General features: G+C 25.7%; 2 protein-coding genes across 2 annotated transcripts; one reads left to right on the top strand and one right to left on the bottom strand.

Annotated features, from left to right (window-relative positions):
* Positions 1 to 1,438: 1,438 nt before the first annotated feature.
* Positions 1,439 to 8,052, bottom strand: LOC132926509 (DNA repair protein RAD51 homolog A). Its single transcript, XM_060990874.1, has 7 exons — positions 7,599 to 8,052; positions 5,192 to 5,306; positions 4,879 to 5,016; positions 4,576 to 4,785; positions 4,175 to 4,383; positions 3,148 to 3,277; positions 1,439 to 2,095 (listed from the first exon to the last, which is right to left on the bottom strand). The coding sequence occupies exons 2-7, from the start codon at positions 5,279 to 5,281 to the stop codon at positions 1,850 to 1,852; spliced, it is 1,023 nt and encodes a 340-aa protein (XP_060846857.1). The 5' UTR covers positions 5,282 to 5,306; positions 7,599 to 8,052; the 3' UTR covers positions 1,439 to 1,849.
* Positions 8,053 to 8,194: 142 nt separating this feature from the next.
* LOC132926508 (exocyst complex component 5) lies at positions 8,195 to 12,990 on the top strand. The gene is made up of 17 exons (XM_060990873.1): positions 8,195 to 8,432; positions 8,514 to 8,632; positions 8,714 to 8,831; positions 9,099 to 9,296; positions 9,382 to 9,446; positions 9,509 to 9,692; positions 9,753 to 9,893; positions 9,969 to 10,045; positions 10,118 to 10,228; positions 10,293 to 10,388; positions 10,946 to 11,105; positions 11,215 to 11,453; positions 11,532 to 11,618; positions 11,691 to 11,793; positions 11,854 to 12,010; positions 12,077 to 12,237; positions 12,306 to 12,990. The coding sequence occupies exons 1-17, from the start codon at positions 8,400 to 8,402 to the stop codon at positions 12,405 to 12,407; spliced, it is 2,151 nt and encodes a 716-aa protein (XP_060846856.1). The 5' UTR covers positions 8,195 to 8,399; the 3' UTR covers positions 12,408 to 12,990.
* The last annotated feature ends 11,863 nt before the right edge of the window (positions 12,991 to 24,853 follow it).

The following is a 24,853-nucleotide window of genomic DNA, read 5'->3' as shown; positions in this document are numbered from 1 at the left end:
TAATTATTAATTATATTCTTTAAGTTTTAAATTATCATGTATTTACGATGTTTGTTATATAACTTTATACCTTAGATTTTAGAAACTTTAAATTCTTTGTACTCTATAGTGTTAAATGAATGTGTTTTGCTGATTTAAAATAACATTCTATTAAAATTTGATAAGTTATAAATATAAACATATAACATAAGTATTAGATGTTCATAATAATTCAATTATTAGTATTAGTAGATTAATTAAGTACAGTTTTTAATGTAATAAAATTGTATCTTATAGTGATATCTAATAGATAATAATAATAAGTAGAATAAGTAGATACTTCATTGACTTAATGCTTGTAATACAACATCAATGTAAAATCTTATTCATTTCAATTAAGTAATAAACATTTTAATAATTAAAACAATTTTTTTTTATGATGAAGAATTGCTGTTAAATAGTTAATAAAAAAAAAAAATACTTGCGAAATACAAATTGTAAAGACCAATGGTAAATGATTGACATGATATAATTGCATGTAATCCATAAATGTAATTTAGTTAAATAAAATAACCATTCTAATGTGTTTGGTCATAGAACATACCAAAAAATACAAATGCAAAACTATTGGATATATAGGTACCCACCCATTATAGGTGCTAAATAATAGGTTTATTTAGCGACTACAGTATGAACATAGAAGTATTTAAAACAGTGGTCGGCAACCTTTTTAGACTCCCGGGCCACATTCATAAATTAAAAAGAGTTTGCGGGCCAGACAAAAATTAAAATTTTATATACCAAATTATTTACTAAGAAAAAAAATAACTGTTTAAAACTTTAAAATAATAGATTAATAGAACATAAAAATTACAGTTTTTAATAATATTATTATAATATAAAAGTATGGAAATTACAACTGCTTAATAGGCTTAATGTGATTTTTGTTGTTGGATATTGTTTATTATGTTTTCAATTACCACATTAAAATTACTTGTGCTGGCTCTAAGTACATGGTGGAGATGATCATCAGTTAAGCGTGAACGGTATGGGTTTTTAATTTTTTTCATATGAGAAAATGCCTGTTCACATACGTAAATGGATCCAAACATACTGAAGTATTTCATACCCGTATGAAAAACGCAATGTTACTGAGCACAATCGAAAATTAAGATTATAACCCAAATACACTCGTCGTATCTACTCTATCTTATCGGTAACTGTCAAAGTGTCAAGGTATATCCACTATTATAAAATATGACTGATAGAAACGTTCAACTATATTTATACATGATTTTTTTTATATGATATTCAATTAAATTTCGTTGTTATAGAATTTAAAGCGGGCCGTATTTAATAGACTCGCGGGCCGGATGCGGCCCACGGGCCGCCGGTTGCCGACCACTGATTTAAAACATAATACTACAATATCTATTATCTAAATAAAAAAACTATGTAATAATTCATGACATGACATCAGATCAATATTTTTAATATATAAATTTTGTATTGTTTAAATACAATATCAGTTATTATAAAATATTTACAATAGATATGCACATGATAATACAATAATTGCATACAAGAACTAATATTACTTCTGAAAAAAAAAACACTATCATAATATACAAGCGTAGGATAAATTATATTTAATATAAAAGATAATTATACAAAATAACATGTCAACATAAGAATAATTTAAAAAAATGTAATATAATTTTATTATTTTTAGATTAGGAAATGTCAAAAAAAATTTTTTTAACTTTTTTAATCTACACAATAAAAATAATTGTTTTAACTAAACATACTTAAAATGTGGTATTCTTATGAATGAAAATTTTATAACAAAAAAAAAAAAATTATATTCAATTTACTCTTTAGCGTCTCCAATTCCATCAGCATTAATAGCAAACATTGCTTCGGACTCTGGTAAACAAGGAGAATCATATATCTTGCATATTCTTGTTTCACCTCTGCCTTTACGCAAGTACAATCTAGTTGTAGACGCATGAGCCATTATATTTCCGCCAACAGGTTTTTTTGGATCTGCCGCAAACATAGAAGCCCCATCTACTTGAGCAACTACTTGATTGGTTATTACTACAGCAACACCAAACTGAAAAATATAGTTTAGTATCGATGTTATTAAGTATTCTAACCTAAGGCAGTGCTGCAACTAGAATTTTTATTCCCTAATGTAAAGGATAATTTTTAAGCCATACATGAAATTCCTAAAGATACTTGATAACATAATATTTCGATTATTAAATTATTAAATAACTTAATTCACATAAATAAAAGAAAAAATAATTTTTCAACAAATTTGAAAATTAATTTCCCTAACTAGGTTAAAAAAAAATCTCGAATAATTGTTTAGTTTTTATTTCTTAATATTGTCCATTTTTTATATTAACTATTAAGTAACCACAAACCATTAGTTTCTTAAAGACATAATTTAAAAAAAATGCTCTCTGGAGTTACTAAAAGTTAAACAAACTGGTAGAATTTTGGAGTAACTTATAGTAATAGTATTCAAATATACACACAGAGTGTATCTCGATGATCTAATATATTCAAATGTAATTTTAATGTAAAATTGTCATATCTTCATGATACACCGTATATAAATATATAAAAATATAGATATTATTTATAAAAATGTAAAGAAGCGGTTTCATAAATACTTTTTAAGTTTTAGTTTTTATTTACTTTCTTTACTGTTAAAATTTTGCCAATAAAATCTGAACGTCTTTAAGTTAATAGAAAATCATAAATTCCTCAATTAAATCACTAAGATGATTTTGACAAATTATATGGATTAAGAAAATCAATCAAATGTAAAACTGTTCTCTGTGGATTCAAATCAAGCTTTAAGTTGTATTAAAATAATTATAATGACATCAATACTTTAATTCTTAATTTTACATTTGTATACAATGTTATACATTATTTTCTACTATCACTATTATAAATTCATAAATAGAAAAATATACAATAATAAATTATTCCTATACAAAACTATTACTGAAATTATATAAATTACAAATTAAACATTTTTAAGTTACATAATATATGGGCCTTTAAAAAGACTACTCCTGTGACTGCTTAGATGTATGTTATAGCACTGTCATGAAGTAAACATTATAAATATTAAAATTTAATTTTTACCTCATCTGCAAGACGTAATAGCATTCTGAGAAATCTAGCCAAATGATTCTGTCTAGCAGATAATTCACCTCTACCAGAATAATCAGTTCTATATAAAGCCATGGCACTATCCACAATCAGTAATGCATATCTGAAAAATGAATAATAATTTTGTACTTATTATAAATACAAAATAATTTAGTTATTTTTAAACAACAAAATACATTTTTTTTTAAATAATTGATTAGGGAGGTAGATGGTTATTGATGTATAATTTATTTTTGAAAAATAATAATTTTTATTTGATTTTAACAGAATACCTAAGTTATGATATTAATGTGTATTTTACATTTCAACATCACTTAAAAGACCAAAAATTATTAATATTTAAGGATAATTCATGAGTGACATCACTGAGGTTTTATTTTTGATATTTTATAAATAGGTCCTGACGTTAACATTTATTGAAGTAAAAAAATGTGAGTGTCTAAATACTCTAAATGATAAATTAACAGAAAATACTTAAGAGGACGTAGAACCCGCATATTGTGTTGTCTCCATCTTACACACATGCGACATAGCAAATTTTTATTCACCAGTATCAATATTGTGCTGTTAGTTTTAACATTAGAGTGAACTGACCTACCTATTATAAAATTCAAAGATGAGATTATTATCCGAGGCCCCACATAGTTTTTTATTTATATTGTTATTTTTAAGAAAATTATGGTCATTTTAAAATGTACAGTTTCAAAAAAGTCATAACTTACTTAAAAATAATAATATCTATAAAAGGCTACGTGGGGCCCTCGATAATAATCTTACCTTTGAATTTTATAATAAGTAGGTCAGTTCATTCTAATGTTAAAACTAACAGCACAATATTGAAACTGGTGTACAAAAATTTGCTATATCGCACGTGTGTAAGATGGAGACAACACATGCGGGTTCTATGTCCTCTTAAACACCATGCTCACATTGAAACCAATAAAGCCTTAAGATTATAGAAGATATTATAGATATAAATATATAATATAAAATATTTTACCTAGATTCAGCCATCATAGCACCAGCTTGCAATAATAATTGTGTTTGATGGTCTGTATTATATGCTCTGGCACAAGCAATATTATCAAGTACGTCACTTCCTACTAACTGATATCTTTCAGCTACTGAAAGCAATCGTTCAGGCCTGAATGTACCTTCAGTGTCAATATAGAGACATTTTCCTTCTCCTCCGTTTTGACCAATAGGTAGCTAAGGAACACACAACTAATATAATGATTTATACTTAACAAGAATTGTTTCTTTGTATAACTTTTAATGTTTAACACATTTTGAAAAATGAATACAGTATTTCTGTTAAAGCTCAAAGATAACAAAGTAAAATAGTTTCTCCGCATTTAGTATTTATTTCTAGTTAGTTTTTAACAAATTAATTATTTATACCTGACAAGTTACAGCCAAAGTATGGCACAGTTGTGTTTTACCAGTTCTAAACTCTCCAAATATTTCCGTGATTGAACCAGTTTCAATACCACCACCTAATAGACGATCTAATTCTTTTGAGCCAGTAGTTAATTGAATGATTTCAGATCTCTTAAGATGAAATATTGTAGCGGAAGTAAAACCAAGTGGAACCATTTTTGAGGCTTCAGCCTATAATGAACAATTATGAACATGTAAAGAAATATATTATCATATTTTAGGTTATAAATTTAAAAAAATGTTATTTTATATATTTAAAATTACCAATATTTTATCAGCTTTTGCTTCACTTATGCCTTTAATAGTTATAAGATGTTTTTTTGTCGCAAAAGCAACAGACTCTATTGTGTGGTATCCAGCTTCTTGAAGCTTTTTAATATCTCCACTTGTAATTCCTTGGCCCTGTATCATATTTAATTGACAAAATTAATTATCTCATATATTATACATAATCATTAAATTAAATAAAAATGAATTGTTCGTAATTTCAATTAGATTACATATTTATTCATGTACTGTACTTATTCAACATTTCAAACAGTATTATTTTAATATATTATCCCTTTATAAGTTTTACCTCAAGTTTTGAAATAAGTAATGGACCGTCATCTTCTTCATGATCTTCAACAACAGCTTCTTCAACATGCGAAGATGATGCCATAGCCATTTTGTATTAAATAATATTATATCAACTGAAAATAAATAAATAAATTTACAATTTACAAAACAAATAAATTGACTTAAATTATCTTATCCAGATAAATATAACACAATGAATCTTGCTAATTGGACATGATTACATGAGTCAATAAATCATATTATTTAATTTGTAAAAATTAAATTACATGAACTAGGTTTAACTGGTTACAGCGATGCCCATTATTTTATCTTTAGTGGACCATAAGAAATTAAAATATTGCATTAGTAGACACAATTAATAACCAGAGCCAGATTAGGTAAGATTTTTATTTTCTATTTTTGTGTATGTGATACATTTTTTTGTTGTTGAGTAAAAAAGATTGTAATACAGATTTTTTTTCAAAATTTGTTTTTAATCAATTAAAAAATTTCAAAAGTACAAGTAATAGTTTTGTCTATAAATGTTGTAAGTTTAAATTTTTAAGAAATTCATTAAAATAACAAAATTAGTGAATTATTTTAATTCTTAAAATTTTTAATTTCAACACTAATAGTTTGAAAATTCAATGCAATATTTCTCAGAACATTGTATTACAGGAAATAAAAATAAAGTTTATTATAAAGTCACAATAATTATTTTATGATTAATTGAAGTACAAATTTTGACGACATTAAATATTTAAATATACAATTACAATTTTAATTAAAAAGTCTAATGAAATTAGAAAGTAAAGTATTAAAGATTCTCAGCTCTAAAATGTATACTGAAAATAATGAATACAAATAAAAAATTAACATAAAACTAAGGGAAATATTTAATGAACCTACTAGGTTTTCTTTCTATCCAGCCAAAAACTCAGCTAGACAACTGTGGAGAGCAGAAGATATGATAATAAGTCACAATACGAAAGTAAAATCGGACAAGATAAAGAAGACAACTAAGATAGTGTTAGAGCAACCAAATCAAAGAAGATGTAAAAAAAAGTCCTAGTCCAAAAAAATATATAAATATAAAATAATTAATATTATTTTACAATTTAATAAGCTAATTGTTTTTTGAAAAAATTAGTTCACCTATATTATTATTATTAGAAAAAATTACTATTTATGAATATCAATATAATATATTTTATTATATATTAAATATATTATAATAAAATATCTTTGAAAATATAAACAGAATTAATGTATCTGATCAAAATTATTAAACATCTAATAAAGATTTATCTTATAATTCAAATTTAAAACATATATTACAATAACTTCAGTGTCATATGACTAGATACACTTAATACCTACTACACAGTAAAGCAACTAACTTTTTTTTATGTAATTACCTACCAATAGGTATTTTATTGGTTTCCCATTTCATTTTCACAAAAATTTTCCAAAAATTTAAACCCAGTAGTTATTTCTTTTAACTACCTGTGGTAATCTTAAGATACTATCATAGGGTCAATCTTCTAGAAATTATTTCTGATTTGAATTTATAATTTTTGTCTTAAAAATATTTGAAGTATATTAAGTTAAGTTTAAGAAAAATTGTCACATAATTACTACACTAGTTATTACTTGATCATGTAGAACATAATGAGCACTTATTACAAATCTCATTTTAGGATTATTATATAGTTGATTGTATTATGTATTTTCACCATAAGTTATCTTTTTATTCTATTGTATTTTCATTTTTAATTGTAAAGTTAACCAATTACGTACTATATTGTCTATATGTCTATATAGGTACATAAGTACATAACTCAATTATTATTCAAATTATTATAAACTCTTTCCAAAGATCTACATTTGAAGCGGCCTATTGAGATCGTCTCGGTAGCTGACTGGTTTAATCCGGACTTGTCAATAATCAAAAATAAATTACTATAATAATTAAAAAATATCTTGGAAATAATTGTATTTTTAAATATTTTATTCCAAATTTAAATTAGTTACAGCCACTTCTAAGGACTTGATGGGACAAGGGACACTGGTCTAATAAGAAGTGGAGGATCTAAATATAATCAATTATTCAGTATAACTAACTTTTAAATATCAAAATCAAATTGTGTATACCTACTTCATCAAAACTAAAACAATGAATGCAAAAATGTACTCTTTTATGTTTGATGTGGATAGTTCAAAGTCCTGTTTAGTAATTACGTTAGTGAAGCAACAGCCAAAAAAAAAAACAAATACCTTTTTCAATTAGAGCATAACAGACATTCGAGTTTTGTTAATGCAGTGGTGTAAAAGATCACACACATCCAAACATTCCAAACACCACAACGCGTCGGCGGTGATATAAATCTATGTTGAAATGTTGTTAGAAAAAAACACACACTTACCGGGGATTGATTAGGTCGAAATTTGAGTTTGATCTTTTTAAAAAGGTCTTTTCGGAGAACGATAATCACTTGAAACTGTGCGGACGGAAAAATCAAAAGCTGAAAAAAACACTAATATTTTATAATACTTAGTTAATGTTGAGTTATTGAAACGCGCGTAATATGGTTGGACAGCAGCAGACGCAAAAGGCAAGACTGTGTTGTTTGAATTGTTTGTTATTATCAACGGTCGTGAACGGGGACAAGGCAAATGGGCGCGAAACGACAGATTAGACCGACTGTGATGGGGACGATACATCCGCACCGAAACCTTAGATACGTCGAAATTCGGTGAGTTTACATGTGTCCTCGGTTGGACACCTGACGGTTCGGTGAACGACAATAAAGTACGACACGAAATTTGAAATTTTCATTATTTGTTTAATAAAATTCTAAAATTTATTTTAAAAAACCAACTAGACGAATTATTGTCTTGTTAATAAATATTATTGATGGAATATTTTTTTCACGTTATTCGTTTAGAAATTTTTCTCTGTCGTCAACCTATCGGCCAAATCATCAGGATAACGCCCTCCTCTTTTCACAATGATAAACTGATAACAACGATTTGCAAAATTCGCGTATCGCAATGGTCCGCCGATCGGAATTTCGTATTAATTCAATTTTATTTTGTCAAACGGTTATAGCTTAGTTATTATTTATTAAAATGTACGTGTAATATGCTGCCGCATATTTCGCGTTAACCGATTATTTTTATTTTCTGTTCTTTTATTATACACTTAACGAAATTACATCAACAAAATGATGCAACAATACATAAAAGAAATGGAACAGGTAATATTTTAGATATTTAAATTATGATGTTGTTTAAAAACAAAATAATATGTCTATATCGTTATTACTTATGTTTTGTAGGATCCATATGATCCTGATGAATTTGTAGAACGTTTAGCTTATCGTGTATTCGGTAACAGCGCTGACAGTGATAATGCGGTAGTAGACGATGTTCAGGATACATTTGTCCAAGCAATTAAGTACTATACTTTGATATAATGATAATAAATAATTATAAAACATGAATATTTCTTAATATTAATCAATTACACGAATTTCAGAGACTTGAAATTTTTACAAGAACGTCAAAAAAGAAAATGTGAAAAGTTAGAACAAGTTTGTCGAGAAAAGGAATCTCTATATTCAGTACAAATTCAAAATCTTCAAGAGCAAAATAAGGTAGATTTAATCCTTTCGTTTTTTTTGTTTATCTGTTAATGAAATATTTAAAAATTGTATCAACGTTATGAAAAATATATAAATTAAATTATAATTTAAACATTTTGAAAATCAAGTAAAAGAATTAGATTGTATAGAGATTATAAAAGGAAATATTTAGATATATATGGTTTTAAAAAATAGATTCTTTAACAGAAGTACTTAAATATTTCATTTAAATTATATGCTGAACATATTACTTAAAATTATATCTACGTTTTTATACAGACTGGAATATCAATATTTCAAAATTTAGATGAACGAATAAATTATGTAGCCACAAAAGTTATTCATGTTGGAGATCAACTAGAATCAATTAATACACCACGTTCAAGAGCTGTACAAGTTCATAAACTTATCGGATATTTAGAGGAGTTTATGTCTGCTGGTCCATTATCCATAGATATTTTTAATGATCCAACAAAGGTAAAAACATTTCTGTTGGATGTGAATATTTTTTGCTTATTTAATTGTGGCAAGAAGTATTTATGCGATTGTAAATTTAATTTAGATTGATGATGCAGCTGATGTGATACAAAAATTATTTCCTATAGCTCAAGAGCTTCCTCCAGGCAAGTAAGTTTTTGAAAAAATCTCTAGTTTAATTCACTTTGAAAATGTTATACTTAACATTTTAGATTTGAAGAAGCAAAAATGAAAATAATTAAAAAATATGATGAAATTGAACGTTCGTTAATTGAAGAATTTATTAAAAACCACTCTCGAAAAAATGTAGTGCGAATGAATGAAATTGCAACAATATTAACTCATTTCAAAGGTTATTCTCAATGTGTAGATGCTTTTATTGAATACAGTCAAGCGGTAATATTAAATACTGTTAAGTCATAAATAAATAACATTTTATAATAAATATCTCTTTAGAACTCACTTTCGGGAAAAAATCTGTTTGCTGATATTATTCCGGTTTGTGAAAATAATCTGAAAATTATTGAATCTGTATTTACTAACCCTGATCAAGTTATGGCCAAATTTATTTTAAATATTTATCAACTGAAACTACAAGTATGTTTGTATTATTTTATTTCATAAGACACTTGTACCTTTTACTTTTATTTTTTAATTATGTATATATTTTAGAACCATATTATAACAATATTATCTGAAGTTAAAGATACAGCAAACTATTTAGAAAAGCTATCTCAGTTATACAAACAGTATGTTTCCATTTTAATATTAAATTATTGTTTTATATATTTATGCCCAATTTATAATTTTTTTCTTTCTAGAACATCAATATTGTCTAAAAATCTATCACGCTTAAACATGGGAAACGATGATATGTTTTTAAATAAAATGCAAAAGAATATATTTCAAAAATATCTAGATTCATACTTCATGTATGTTTTTTATCAGTTTAATCTTATCAGTATAATGTTTTTTAAATTTTTTTATCGTTTGCAGTTCTGAACTGAAAAATCTTAAAGAAAAATGTTTAATCATTTTACAACGATTTTATGAATCTAAAGGACACCAGAAAAAACAAATTCAAGCTGGCGGGTAATTATAATTTATTTGATATTTAAAAGATGAGTTATTTGCTTACCTGAGTTGGGTATATATTATATTGATTATTTATATTACCTACTATTGTTAAAATACAATTTATATCAGTGCTTCCCAAATATTAATCCATGAGTTGGTTATAAGTGAAGTACAGCGACTATAGATTTTTAACAATTTTCATCATTTTTACTTACTTGAAATATCAATGTATCACAAAAATATTACTTATTAGAACTTCTCTGTCCAAATTTTATTTTTTCATCAAATTTGATAGCCTATATAGGTACATGATAATAACTATTTTTATTGTAACCAATAATTGACTTGTTTATCGTTGTTACTGCTGCTGACTGTTATAGAACTTATTATTGTTTTTATTTATTCTAAAATCTCTAAAAAAAAAAAGCTATCCATGTGACCGTGTTTAAAAGAAGAATATAAAGAGCCCCCTAAAAATTGTGTTAGTCTATAGTGTCAATAAATTGAGAAACAATAATTTATAATATAATAATGACTAAAACATATTTATCGCAATTTTATTATTATTTTAGATTTCAAGAATTGCGTAGAGATTTACAAACAGTTATTAGTACCCGTACCAATTTTAATATAATGCATATTGAAGATTATGGTGGTGAAACATTTTTATCAGAATATGTAGCTACCTCTCTGATTCAAGAATTTAATCAAGCATTGGATAGGTGTTGTACGGTATTTATCATTTGTATAATTGATCCAATTTATTTTTTCTTAATTCTCATGTTATAATTATTCATAGAAAATAATAATAATTTAATTGTTAATATTATACATTTTTCAGTTATCTTCATCATCTGATATCCCTTCAAATAGCTATCAAATTTTTGAAATCTTAACATCTTACTTGATTGAAGATTATGTTGATTATGGCTTAGAATTAGCTGTACAGTCTGTACCCATTCCAGAAGCAAAGACTCATGATCCACCTAATGTTTACTTTTTTGAAGTCATAAAACAAGTCAATGCAATCATTTTATTATTTGAAAACCAGCTTTCAGATACTTTAGTCCCTTTAATTATGTATGTATTAATAATTTTTCTTATTAACCTAATTATTAAATATAAATTCTAGTGAATGTGTTTTGTTTAATTTTTTAGTACAACTCCTAAGTATTCTCAATGTGTTAGCTTTAAGAAAAAGAAACTGGAACAAATAGAATCAAAAATTGATTTTGGTCTAGATAGGTTAGTATAAAAATATTAAAACATAAAAATATAAAAATATATATTTTCACTTACATAATCAACTTGTTTTAGATCTTTAAATGCTATTACTGGTTGGATAAAGATTTGTCTTTCTTCTGAACAAAAAAAGTCAGATTTTAAACCAGAAACAGATGTAGACACAATGACATCAGTAGTAAGTACATAAATTAACAAAACTCTTTTTGATGTTTTATTATTTATTTTTGCTATTTAGGCTTGCAAATCTGTTGTTCAGTATTTAAGTAGTAATATAAAACACATACGTCAATGTTTGGATGCCAAAAATGCCGATCTTGTTTTAGCAGAACTCGGAATCAGATTCCATCGTATTGTTTATGAACATTTGTTACAATATACTTATAACTCTGCTGGTAATTATTTATTTGTGAATCATCTATACCCTTAATTGCTTATTAAAAAAAAAACAAAATTTTTAGGCGCTATGTGTGCAATATGTGATATGAATGAGTATAGAAGATGTGTTAAAGATTTAGGATCACCATTAGTAATTGATTTATTTGATACTTTACACGCTCTATGTAATTTGCTACTTGTAAAACACGAGAACTTAAAACAAGTGTGTTATGGAGAAACATTGGTAATATATAATTTTTAAATATGTGTGTATGTCTAATTAACCAGTTAAATAAATTTGTATTGACATAGGTGGGTTTGGATCATTCAATATTGAGCAATTTTATTCAACTACGTACAGATTTTAAATCTCAAAAGTTGGCTGCATTGTTAAAAAATCTAACGTCTAGATGATGCATAACAACTAATCGTCATAATGCATAACTCCATTAAATATGAAGTTGCTTACACTAAATGTATTGACTGAATGAAAGTAATTTTGTGTTAATATATTATTAAGTACAATTTATTTTGTTACTATGTTAAAACGTTTTAAATTTTTATATCAAATAAATATGAATGTAATATATTATATATCAATTAATTTATTATCAAATTGTAATTCATTGGATTAAATTTTCAATGAAATCCCATTTAAAATTGTAATACATAATATTTTTGAGGTATAATATGTAGATTTTAATGTATCCATTGAGCAATAACATTTATTATATTATATATGCGTTCATTAGTATTTACTATAGTGCCATATATATTATACCATATATTTTTTCATTTAATACTTTAAATGTTTTTGTATATTTAAACATGTTAATTATTTATACAAATGACTATGAATCTTTAAATGTTTTATTAATCGGGTATATTTTATTCCCAAATAAATGTTTTATGTAACAAATAAAACGCATACCAATTGTATACACCAACTAATAAATATGTAATTACAGCATTATAATAAATTATTGCACACATTGTATATTTTTATTATTTAATTAACAAATTAAACAAATTAACAATGTTAAAGCATTAGAAAATATTTTTATTTTTAATTATTTCCAGAAGACAAACAAAACAATAATATAAAACTACTATTTATTTTTGTTTGACTTTAGTTTATGAGTCAAATATAAAGTTTTAATAAACTAATATGCGATCAATTGATTATTAAATTTGTACCTATTTAAATGTTAATAAATACAGCAGATTAGTTTCTGAAACAAGTGCATAATATGTAAATTGTATTAATCTTAAATTGTTAAGACCTTTCTACCTTAGATAGGTACAATAGTACTATAACTATACATATATTATTATGAATGTAGATGTAGGTAAATAAACCTAATAAGCAAAAAGTAAAAAAACAAATTTTAGTATGTAGTCAATATTTTTGGTAGCCAAAAATATTCAGACTAAAAAGATAAAACTATCAAAGAATGGGTATCAATTACCACATTATGTAAGGATAATGATTAATGATAGTACTTATTCTAAAAAATAAAAATCAGTGGTCATCATTCAAATCCATCCACTTTTATTCATCAATTTCCCACAGTTTTTCCAAAATAAAACTTTTCAATACTACACACTGGTTATCATATTTAATCAAAATCACAAAATTATTAGCTATGAAATTAATTTATTAATAGAATAATTGAAAATACTAGTGCAGTAGTGCTTACATTTATTCAAAAAAAAATAGACCATTTGTGATTTTAGGACTATCATAATATCATCGATTATTTTAATTAAATGATTCAAATAATAAACTCTTGTAAATTATAATAAAATAAAAAAGTAATACCTAGATACCCTGTTTACTATTGAATATTGACTTATACTAATGGTATTTGATAATTATAAAATTACAAATAATATTCTTGTGGACATGACTGATCTATAAAATTAATTGGTGATACTTGTTTATGCACAGTACACAATTTTTTTAGTTTTTTACCTTTTAACTTACAAATTGTTTGTGTAGGTACAATAAAAAACATAAAAACCCACTAATACAAATTTTTATGTTTCGTTTGCGTACAACAATTAAATCTAATTATTCTCATTTTAGACTAATATTAACTTACCTACAGTACCTAATGCAAGATAGGTAGGTATGATTAGTCTTAAGCATTTTTATAAGATGCACGTACTAATTGAACATAAGCGCAATTTGAGGGGGGCTAAGCTCCCACAAAATCAATTATAGCCCCCCTTCAAAAAAAAATGATTTGTCTATATCCCCTTCTACCTTTATATATCTCACGCAGCATACACAGTACACACAGTACATGCAAATTATACTGGCCCCGAAAATTTAAAACTCAAATATTGCGCCTATGTAATTGAATCGAGTATACCTAATCAAATTACAATTTTATGAAATGAAGGAATTACATTAAAATTAATAATATACATGATATATTTAATTTACATAACAAAAAAAGAAACATTTTTAATCACGGCTATGGAATATTGGTACAGTCGACACTGACACTCTGACAGTCCAAAGCCTTTAAAAGCGAGAATGAAAATGATTGAAAACAATCTTACAAAAATATTTAACACGATCATTCTTTTTCTAAGTTTGCTATAGCTTATGTACATTGTACGCAAACGAATTCTACGTTTATAGATCATTTAAATGCAAATATTAAAAATTCGTGTGTGCAAACGAGTTGTGCATTTGTAAGTAAAAAAGATAAATGTACGCAAACGGATATCATCCAAGTTCATAGTTATAACTTAATACTTATAACTATATGGTGGTATGGCTATATAAGACATAAGTAAATTAATTTTATATTCTGTGTTAAATCTAGAATTTACCCTCCGCTCTTACTTACTTATGTTATTTATGGGGTCTCGTGGTAAAATAGTTTGAGTAGTTTGACCCATCTAAAAATGAAGTAGTCTTAGGTATTTTAAAATTAAAATAGCACCACTGTCGTCTGCTGACCTAATGAATAATGATGAGGTAGGTACACTCGAAATATAAAAACTATACTATACCTACCACTAGTTTATTTTAATTTTAATTTTACTCCTGAATAGGTAGTTTATTATTTTTTATAATTATTAAAGATGTCTCATTGTTCCATTATAAAGCAAGTTCTTAAATTTACATATTTATAGTGTATAATATGCATATATTATATAACACTTAAAAATATCAATTATGGCCGATCTAAATATAACATTAAGGCATTGCCCCCTTAAAAATATGGTTCTGGAGTCGTGTATATCCCAAACCTATTATATTTTATAGTCAAATAGTCTATAGATAGAACAACAAATAATAATATAAAGTTTTAAGAAAACAGCTATTACAATTTACAGCACTGTAAGTCTGTAACGGGCTTATGCCCTATAGGCTTTACCTATCTACTCTACAGACGTAAATTATTACTGTGGGATATCGACTGTTACCTCAACATTACTCATATCCCATCGTCGTAATAATATATTCAGTATATAACAGAGCCACAGAGGCATGCTGATTAAATATTTTTATAAACAAATAAACATATTAGGTATAATGTAATGAATGTTACAGTCTATAGCTGCCATTAGATTGGAAGTTTTAATTAGCTTGCATATATTATAATATTATATACATTCATGTAACTACATAACTTTAGTACGATAACTTATTACCTACTACACAATTAACAATACTACAATAGCATAAGTAGGTTTAGTCAGGTCTGTTGTCTGCGTGTAATTTTTATATTAATATACATATAATTAATGTGTCATGTGAATAGTATAGTTAAACGTCAGTCATATAATTATACATTAATGCGCAATACATTATACATTGGTATATAAATATATTATATACAATATATATATGTGTGTGTGTGTGTGTGTATATATGTATATATGTATCCATTGTACCTACGTGAAATATGATTGAGTCAATGATCTAGGATAAAGCGATATATGTACATTGTACGTTACGTTTAGCCGTTTAAGTATAGGCGTAGTACTGCTGTAGTACTAGATAATAATTTTCGCGGGTAAATTCGACGATATACCCGATCACCTGCAGAGAAATATTAACTATGTTATAATAATAATTATTTTCGACTTATCTGAGTAAAGCAACAAGCGACAAAAAAATGAAATAGGACTTCAGGCCATCTTGATTTAAAAAATATTGTATATTAATATTTGACACGATGTTTAAAAATAAAATGTATTTTTATCTATGTCGTCCAAGTAAGTACCTATATTATATTGAACTTGAAACGAATGCATTACCTAAGCCTTGTACTCAAGGACGGGCAAATCCTGCCTATATTAATCAATAATCACCATACGTCTCTAGATAGCCGAGCGAAAGGTTCCGAACTATGAGTTACTATAGGTCTGTAGTATTTTACCAATAACAACAATACTCATATTATCACTTTTTTAATTATTTATCATAATCATATTTCATAATATTGTATCATATCACAAAACATATAATTAATACAGATTTCTATAATTTTTGTTTTTTAGCATATATATAAATACATACGTATATATCTATTTTTTTTGTGGACTTTTTAATTGTTCTTTGTTTTGCACGGCGACCACACACGTCAGAGCCCTAAAAAGGAAAATTTTTGCCGGAAAAGCCAGTAGTTCCGATAACGTCTGGTTGTCGTTTTCATAGGTGAATATTTATTTTTTTATCGGTATATATTCATTATAGGACCACATGTAAGTATGCAATTATGACTTATTCCATCAGCGACATGAGCGGAACTAAAACAAATAAAATTGTATACATTTCACCTTTGATATATAATATATATAGGTGGGGCTGTGCCCCTCCTCCCCAAGATTTAATTCTAATTCCGCCACTAGCATATACAGTGTCCCGAGAGGATTTATCCATTGCGATATCTCCCGAAATAATGGAGATATCATGATTTTGATTTTTTAATAAGTTTCACATAGTCAAGAGCTACAAATATTTGATGTTTTAATTTATTTTAATGATTTGGTAAAAAAGTTAAAAAATATATTTTTTAATTTAATTATTTTCAAAAAAATTGAAAATACCTAGTTATTTTGTAGAGTTTATTTTTCTGAAAATATTAACGTTTCAACATTTTAATTTCATTAATCTTCTGATTTTTAATATTTTTTCTAGTTTCGAGAAAAACTATGAATTACACTGAAAACGTTCGGCGGCCGTACGAGCATGCAAGCCACATGTTTGATACATTAATATTACTATCGAATTAAATAATTCGTAGTTTATTTCGAAATTAGAAAAAATATTAAAAATCAGGAGATTAATGAAATTAAAATGTTGAAACGTCAATATTTTCAGAAAAATAAACTCTACAAAATGGCTATCTTCAATTTTTTTGAAACTAATTAAATAAAAAAATATATTTTTTAACTTTTTTATCAAATCATTAAAATAAATTAAAACATCAAATATTTGTAGTTCTTGTCTAAGTGAAACTTATTAAAAAATCAAAATTATGATATATCCATTATTTCAGGAGATATCGCAATGAGTAAATCCTCACGGGACACTGTATATATATAATATATATAAAATAATTTATCTTTTTTGAGTTTTATCTTTGGCACATTTAAGTAACAAATTTTGTTCCGTTCTTTTTATTTTGAAGCCCCACCACTTTCGATTTTTTGTTTATAGGTATAATGATAATTTTTAATTTATATTATTTAATAAACAAAAATAAAAACACAATTCAAAAAGCCTGCACAGTTACAATATCGAGTTAGTACTTAATATCGTCCGTACTCCGTACCGTATCGACTAGATACACATTGTACAATAATATTAACAACAATAAACAATACTACAATAGTCACACAAATGACACATTATAAGGCATAATACTATTATACATATAGACTTATTAGTTACTTTATACTGCTTAATGTTTAACAATATTATATACCTACTTCTATGATATTTGAGTATTTCACGTTGATAAGCAAAAAAAAAATAGAACAATGAAAGTTGAATTTATTATACGATATACAAACGTAGATACATTATAGTTATCATTTATTATTGTTACTTATCAACAATTCTTGAAAAATTAATTTTATTAATATATTACCTATTATATGGTTGTTTTTTTTTGTCATTAGTTCATATTTATATATTATTTAGTTTTAGTATACTAGATACTATATGTCTATATAGATAGGTGAAGGCCTAACGGGATAATCCTGATTTCCCTGTGGGCCTAAGTATCGGCCCATCATGATGCTATTTCGTTTCGTGTGTTCATATAGATTCGTGGTTTTATATAGCTGAAGGATACTCTAGGTTTAGGACACACTACTCGACTACTCACAGGGGAGACCACGGGAAGATATATCTACTCCCCTTGTTCTTTAATGACAATAAATAAAAACATCATTTTTTATGTTATATATAGGTAATATTATTATCACCGCGAGACCCAATTATTGTCAAAAACTTTACTCACTCAAAATTATATTGATAATGATATTAATGAACCGGAAAACTAATACATCAAATAAATTTATTTCAGAAACATAAAAATTTCAACTTTTCCAAATGTATTCAATATAAGGTTGACCCAAAACTCTGACCTTACAAATTTCTTCGGTATCATGTGAGAGGTCATTTTTAACAAAGAGACTTTTCAATACATTTATACCTACGGTCACCTATGACACAACTACAAGAGACAGTTTTTTATCGCATGGTAATTTTAAGTATTGATAGAGATATACCTATCCAACAAAATTTATTCAAACAATAAATTAAATGTTTACTCGACAAAATTACTTTCCATTTAGATTATAGTGTATTTTTTATTATTTTTTTTTTTGTCGCAATTTCATATTATTATTTTTTAGTTAATTCGACTTATTGCTAAGCAAGCTATAAATCAATTTCATTAAATTATTAGTAAATAATACAATAGTATAATATTTGCACACAAAGATTTTTTTCCATTTCAAGAGTATATATTTTCTTATTTTTAGTGCAAATATTTTCATTATCTGCTATTGTTTTTGTTATACCTATTTTTGTTTTTATAAAAACATATCTATTGTCTTTCAAATATATTTCCTATATTTAATCAGAGCAATCACAGTATTATACTATTCCTATGCGCTTACTGCTCATGTATCATGTATCCGAGACCCGAGTACCTATATAAAAAATAAAATGTGATACAAGAAAATATACATCTATATAAGTTTAAAGCTACTTATTATGCAAACTAGCAAAATATTCAACATATTATAAAAGTAAAACATGTTATAATAAGTACAGTGGTAGGATTGTTTTATTAAGTATAGGGTACTCGTAGTTCAGTAATCAGTTTCAGTTAATAATAATCAATATAGTATATACGTATACTTATATGCAGCTCCTTAACATGCAATCTGTGGCTCTTTAAAAAATGCATCAACATCTATAAATATTTTAGGTTCGATGAAATTTCTTAGTAATATATATTAGTCGTTTTTTGTAAGTACTATGGTTCTTTTTCTTAACCATTGCAGCGCTTTGAAAATCATGGTTTTGTAATTTATTTTTCAAAAAAAATGTTTCATTTACACGAAAAATTTTCGAATTCCTTTATTATATGTAAAATAATTATAATTTTCTAAAACTGTGATATTTATAATAGCTAAATTAATACTGGCTATATATATTAATATTATATTATTATCTAGACACTTATTTTTATTTTATGTATTTTATATTTATATATAAATACACCCAAGGATGATGCTTGAGTCGAAATAAGCAGGCTAAACTTGACATTAACCAAAGGCCAAAGTTAAACACAATAATCTACGGTTTACTTATGTCGGCATTACTCATCAATTCATCATACATGCATTCTACTATTGACTATTGTACTAAAAATACCCGGGCACCTGACAAAATTTAGGATTAAATTTTTGATAGAACTTTAAATCGTTAAATAGTTTGTGAGTACTGAGTACAAAATACATAAAATATCTGTGGAGTGAATCAGTATATATATTTTATTCAGTTGTATACTTTTTATGAGTCATCCTGCAGTCTTCTGTTTAAAAACTCCATTAAAATCGTAATCCAAGACAGGAAAGACTAAACAGCTCTATAGCGTACTTGCGTATTAATGCACCTGTCCGGAAGTCTCACTAATCGGATGACTGCTTCATATACATAATTATTTCAACAGAGCGCATGTAAAATAATAAATATTTTTAATAATTTCTTATTATGTTTAATCCTTATAAGTTATAGTTATAAAAATTAGACGTTTTATACATTTTTAACTACAACATTATTTGTTATTTTTCGTGTTTTTGTCAACATTTTAACTTAAAACACTTATAAAAAAATATTACGAAAATAAATGTTTGATATTTTTTATAGTTAGTAATTGAATAACTTATAAAAAATTTTATATTACATTTTTAAGCCTTTTGACCTAGCAAAAAAATTTTTATTGACATTTAATGAAAAAAATCTTATTTTATAGTTTATAGATATTAAAATATGTCAAAGTATTTAGAAAACTGTACCAGCTAAAAGAAATGACAATACATATAAACATTTGATGAAAATTGCATGTATCTACAGTATTTCGTTTTTGAGTAACACAAAAAAAAAAACAAAATCGATTTGGTTGAATCTCAAATAAGGATTTTACATTTAAGCACCTAAATGTTTCTTTTTTTTTTATCCGGTTATTTAAAATATATATATATATATATATATATATATATATTTACTTTTGATCCTTCAAAGTACTAACTAAATCGTCTAAATCTCGTTTTCTAATAGAAACCACCCTTGAAAATCGAAGCATGTTTATTACCAGTAAAATAACAAAAAACATCCATCATTCTAAAATTAAATACTATATAGCTCCGCTCAGAATTTAAAATGTTAAACTACTAACTCGTATTTAATAATATTTTATTGTGATTTGTGAATTGTGGTTTTTTGTAAAATATACTTACCTATTATTATGCTGCAGATTACAGAATAACAACCTGTTATTATTTATTTTTTTTAAATTACTTCATGTATAATTTATTTTTATTAAAATCGTATTGCTGGCAAATAAAGTAACATATAAATACCTATGATTTATTATATAGTTGTATTATACGTCGTATACCATATAACACTAAAACAGCATTATGTGTTAATTGTGTACCTAGAAAATACAAACAATACATTTTTATTTTTATTATATCGTAACTTAATCGAGTAGTAATTTTTTTAATTACCTTCCATTACATTGCATGTGTTACGTACATATGATGGCTAACATTCAAATTGCATTTACAATAAGTCAATATAACATATTATGATTTTTCAAATTGAAATGATTTGAAATTATAAAAATAAAATTATCTACTTTAAGTTGTGGACCGTGTGGTCTAAACAATTTTCACTAGAGATTTCTGAAATTAATAAATTAATGAATTTAACTTCTTTTAATCCCGTGTCTGAGTTAATTTGATTATAATGTATCGTGTAATTTAAGTATTCTAATTTCTAATATAATATTAATATACCTATATTATTATGATAGTTTTATCAGCAACACAGAATGCGTTTCATGACTATTATGAGACATATCCTTAACAAAATTAATTATTTCATTTAAATAACGATACCTACTTTGTATAACCAACTTTAGAATATTTATAGTTCTGAAAATGAACGTATAAGTCATACACAACTAATAATAATAATTAATAAATATTAAATTCAATTATTTAGTAGTGAATATTTATGGGTCGAGATTTAATTGTTTTTCGAATTCAAAGGTTAGATATACAATGGTTTTCTATTTGAACAGTTTGCTTTGCAATAATTCTTTTTATAAAACAAACAAATTACTACGATGAAATAACGCAACAGTCATCACTCATCAATATACGCTGAATAGTTATCGACCAAGGTTATATGCTGCGGGTTACTATAAAATACGTACTATTACCTTTACCGTTTATTTCAAGCATAATATTTTGTTTCATTTATCATTTAATATTATAGTACCATTTTTTATTTTGAATAGTTGACATCTTGTAAAGTCCCGATGGGTGTAGAACTGTAGAATATATTTTTTTTTAATGAGTATATGTACATTGTACATGCTATTTTAGGTTTAATAGTAGACACTATAAGCATTAAAATTATGTTTTGTTATTGATTAGATTACTACTTAACATTATTTTTATTATTAATTACGAATAATTAATATAAAATAAAAAAGGCTTTAAAATTGAATTTATAATATTATTATGCACATGTACTATATGCATAATTTTTAATTTGAACAAATAAAAAATTCCTGGTTTTAATTATAAAAAGATTTAAAACGGATAATTTGTTTTTATTTTAAATATAAAAAAGTATAAAGCTTTCCTTTGTTCATTTGTTAACATATTGTTTTCGTACGAAATATGCCGCGAGAGAACTATATACAGGGCTCACCTAAACTTTAAATACTATTATAACTCATAAACTACTCGTCTGAATTTCAATTCTTATGTATAGAAATACTCCGAAAAATATTCTTCTTCATAATATTAAATGAAAAATATGTTATAATTTAAAAAAGTTAAAATCTTAAAAATATAACAATAAATAATATTTAAAAATAAATACATTTTTTTTTGTATTTCAACTGGAAATTATACCTATAAGAATAATATTTTCAAAAACATTAATAGATTTTGAAATAATAAGTGTTGTTTGATAAAAGAATCACCCAGTAGCTATAGGGCGTATGCTGTAGTTTCAGTACACACAAATATCGATATTACATATAGTTATACCATATTATATATATAACATAACATACATTATAATATATATACTATACATATGTCATATAAGTATATAACACATATTTATGAGTCCGTTATACATTTATACGTAGAAAGTGCTACGTAGTAGTCGTAGTACGGAAACAGGCACTCCCTTATTTTTAATCTTCTCTGTATAGTAGACAGTAGTTACTTATAATATTATACAGCGTGTATAATGTGTAAATATATTTACATATTATAATCAAAATAAGAATTCACGGCTCCAAAAATATATAGGTAGTACGCGTATAAGCACCATCCAGAAAACTATTAAACTACCTTTATAACAGGGATAGGCAGCTCAAAGTTACTATAGAGGGCCAAATTTTAGAATTTTAAAATCTAGCAGGCTAGATATATAAAAAGTATTATGCTGGGCGTCGCCCGTCAGTTGCGCATAGCCCATACTATATAAGATACGCCATGCCTTCCCCAAAAATTAAAAAAATAAACAGGTGAATTTAATATAATATACGCTTTTATTATGACGGTATACATATAGTATTATATTAGTATTATACTAAATAGTAAATATTGTTTAATTTAGGATTATTTCTACTTTGTGTCCCGTTGTCCCGACAAAAGTGGTACGGGACGCATTTTGTGTTTGACCCTTTTTATAAGTATGTCCCGTATTAATCCCGTTTTTCACATTTTATATACCTTTTTGAAATTTATTTTATAACAAAATCATTTTTTCTACGATATTTTTGTATGACAATAATATTCAATAAAACACTCGAATCTAATTCTCATTGATATTTTTGGATTATTGTTTTGACTATAATCGCTGTGGGTAGAAAATATAAAATTAATAATATCATATCGTTGTCGGCAACGTAAAGACGTTCATAATATTGTTATTATACCAATCATCATCGTCAAAACAAGTACAATTTCATCCGCCGCAGTAAATTAATATAGTTTGTTATATTTTTTTTTATTAAATGTGAGCATTATGCGGACTATAATATCTATTTATAATTCATAATATCTATAATAGTATTAGTATACATATTATAAATATTATTTGTTGTTAGTATTTATTCAGTACACGAGTGTCGAGTCTCAAGTACTCGACAGAAATTCAGTGAATTCGTAGTGGCGTAGTGGAGGAATTTAAAATTAACTGTACAATTTGCCATTTGGTAATAATTTGTTCTCAAAATGCAAAAAAGATGGTGCGTTTCACTCCGAGTTTATAATCAGAATTGCCTTTTTTAAAAGATGCTGATGAAATTGGAAAAATATTTCATAAAATATGTGGATTGGTATTTTCTATGGAACATGGTAGTCGTGGACGTTAAGATATAATACAACATAGTACATACCAAAAAAGTGAAAAGAAACATTTATTGGCATTATCATCAGCTGCATCGAAACATGATTGAACATTTTTTAATTATTATATTTAGATGGATAACTAAAGTGTCCTGTATTTTAATTTAATTTTTATGGTCACCCCCAGTTTAATTGTAAATTTTCGTCAGCCGTTATACTGTTATAGGTAGGTACGTTATTAACTCGTTATAGGTAGTCTTTATCTTATATTTTCGAGTAGTACTAGGTACGTCAGTTCGTACTCGTAGTACGTATACGTGATTTTTCAATAGGGACTTTTGGGTTCTCTATTTATAATTCTAATTTTGATTGATTTCTTATCGGTAATATGTTTGACGACTGTCGTATTATAGACGTTCAGACAGTTCAGAGTAATATCGTTGTGCATCATTTTACCACGGCGATTTTACGTTAGCAGAGTAGCAGACTACCGACAGACGACCAACAAAAAAAATAAAAATCGAAAATTAGATTTTGTATTATAAATTGTAATTTATAATTGTTCTTTATACTTCTTTTTATAATTTTTTATCTTATTGACTTGTGTACTATATTTATTGTATAATATTTTGTACTAATTACTTATGTGGCTTATATATGTGGCACTGATTTTTAAATAATTGAATAAATTTTTCATGAAATAT

The sequence above is a fragment of the Rhopalosiphum padi genome, chromosome 3 (assembly GCF_020882245.1).
Source record: "Rhopalosiphum padi isolate XX-2018 chromosome 3, ASM2088224v1, whole genome shotgun sequence".
Classification (NCBI taxonomy): domain Eukaryota; kingdom Metazoa; phylum Arthropoda; class Insecta; order Hemiptera; family Aphididae; genus Rhopalosiphum; species Rhopalosiphum padi.
This window is presented reverse-complemented; position numbering and strand designations above follow the sequence as displayed.

Coding starts and splice junctions, on each gene's coding strand:
- LOC132926509 (XM_060990874.1), bottom strand. CDS start 5,281: ATGGCTATGGCATCATCTTCGCATGTTGAAGAAGCTGTTGTTGAAGAT. Junction 4,384..4,575: donor CTTTGGCTGTAACTTGTCAG/GTATAAATAATT, acceptor TGTGTTCCTTAG/CTACCTATTGGTCAAAACGG. Junction 2,096..3,147: donor TATTACGTCTTGCAGATGAG/GTAAAAATTAAA, acceptor TATATTTTTCAG/TTTGGTGTTGCTGTAGTAAT.
- LOC132926508 (XM_060990873.1), top strand. CDS start 8,400: ATGATGCAACAATACATAAAAGAAATGGAACAG. Junction 10,229..10,292: donor TATCTAGATTCATACTTCAT/GTATGTTTTTTA, acceptor TATCGTTTGCAG/TTCTGAACTGAAAAATCTTA. Junction 10,389..10,945: donor AAACAAATTCAAGCTGGCGG/GTAATTATAATT, acceptor TTATTATTTTAG/ATTTCAAGAATTGCGTAGAG.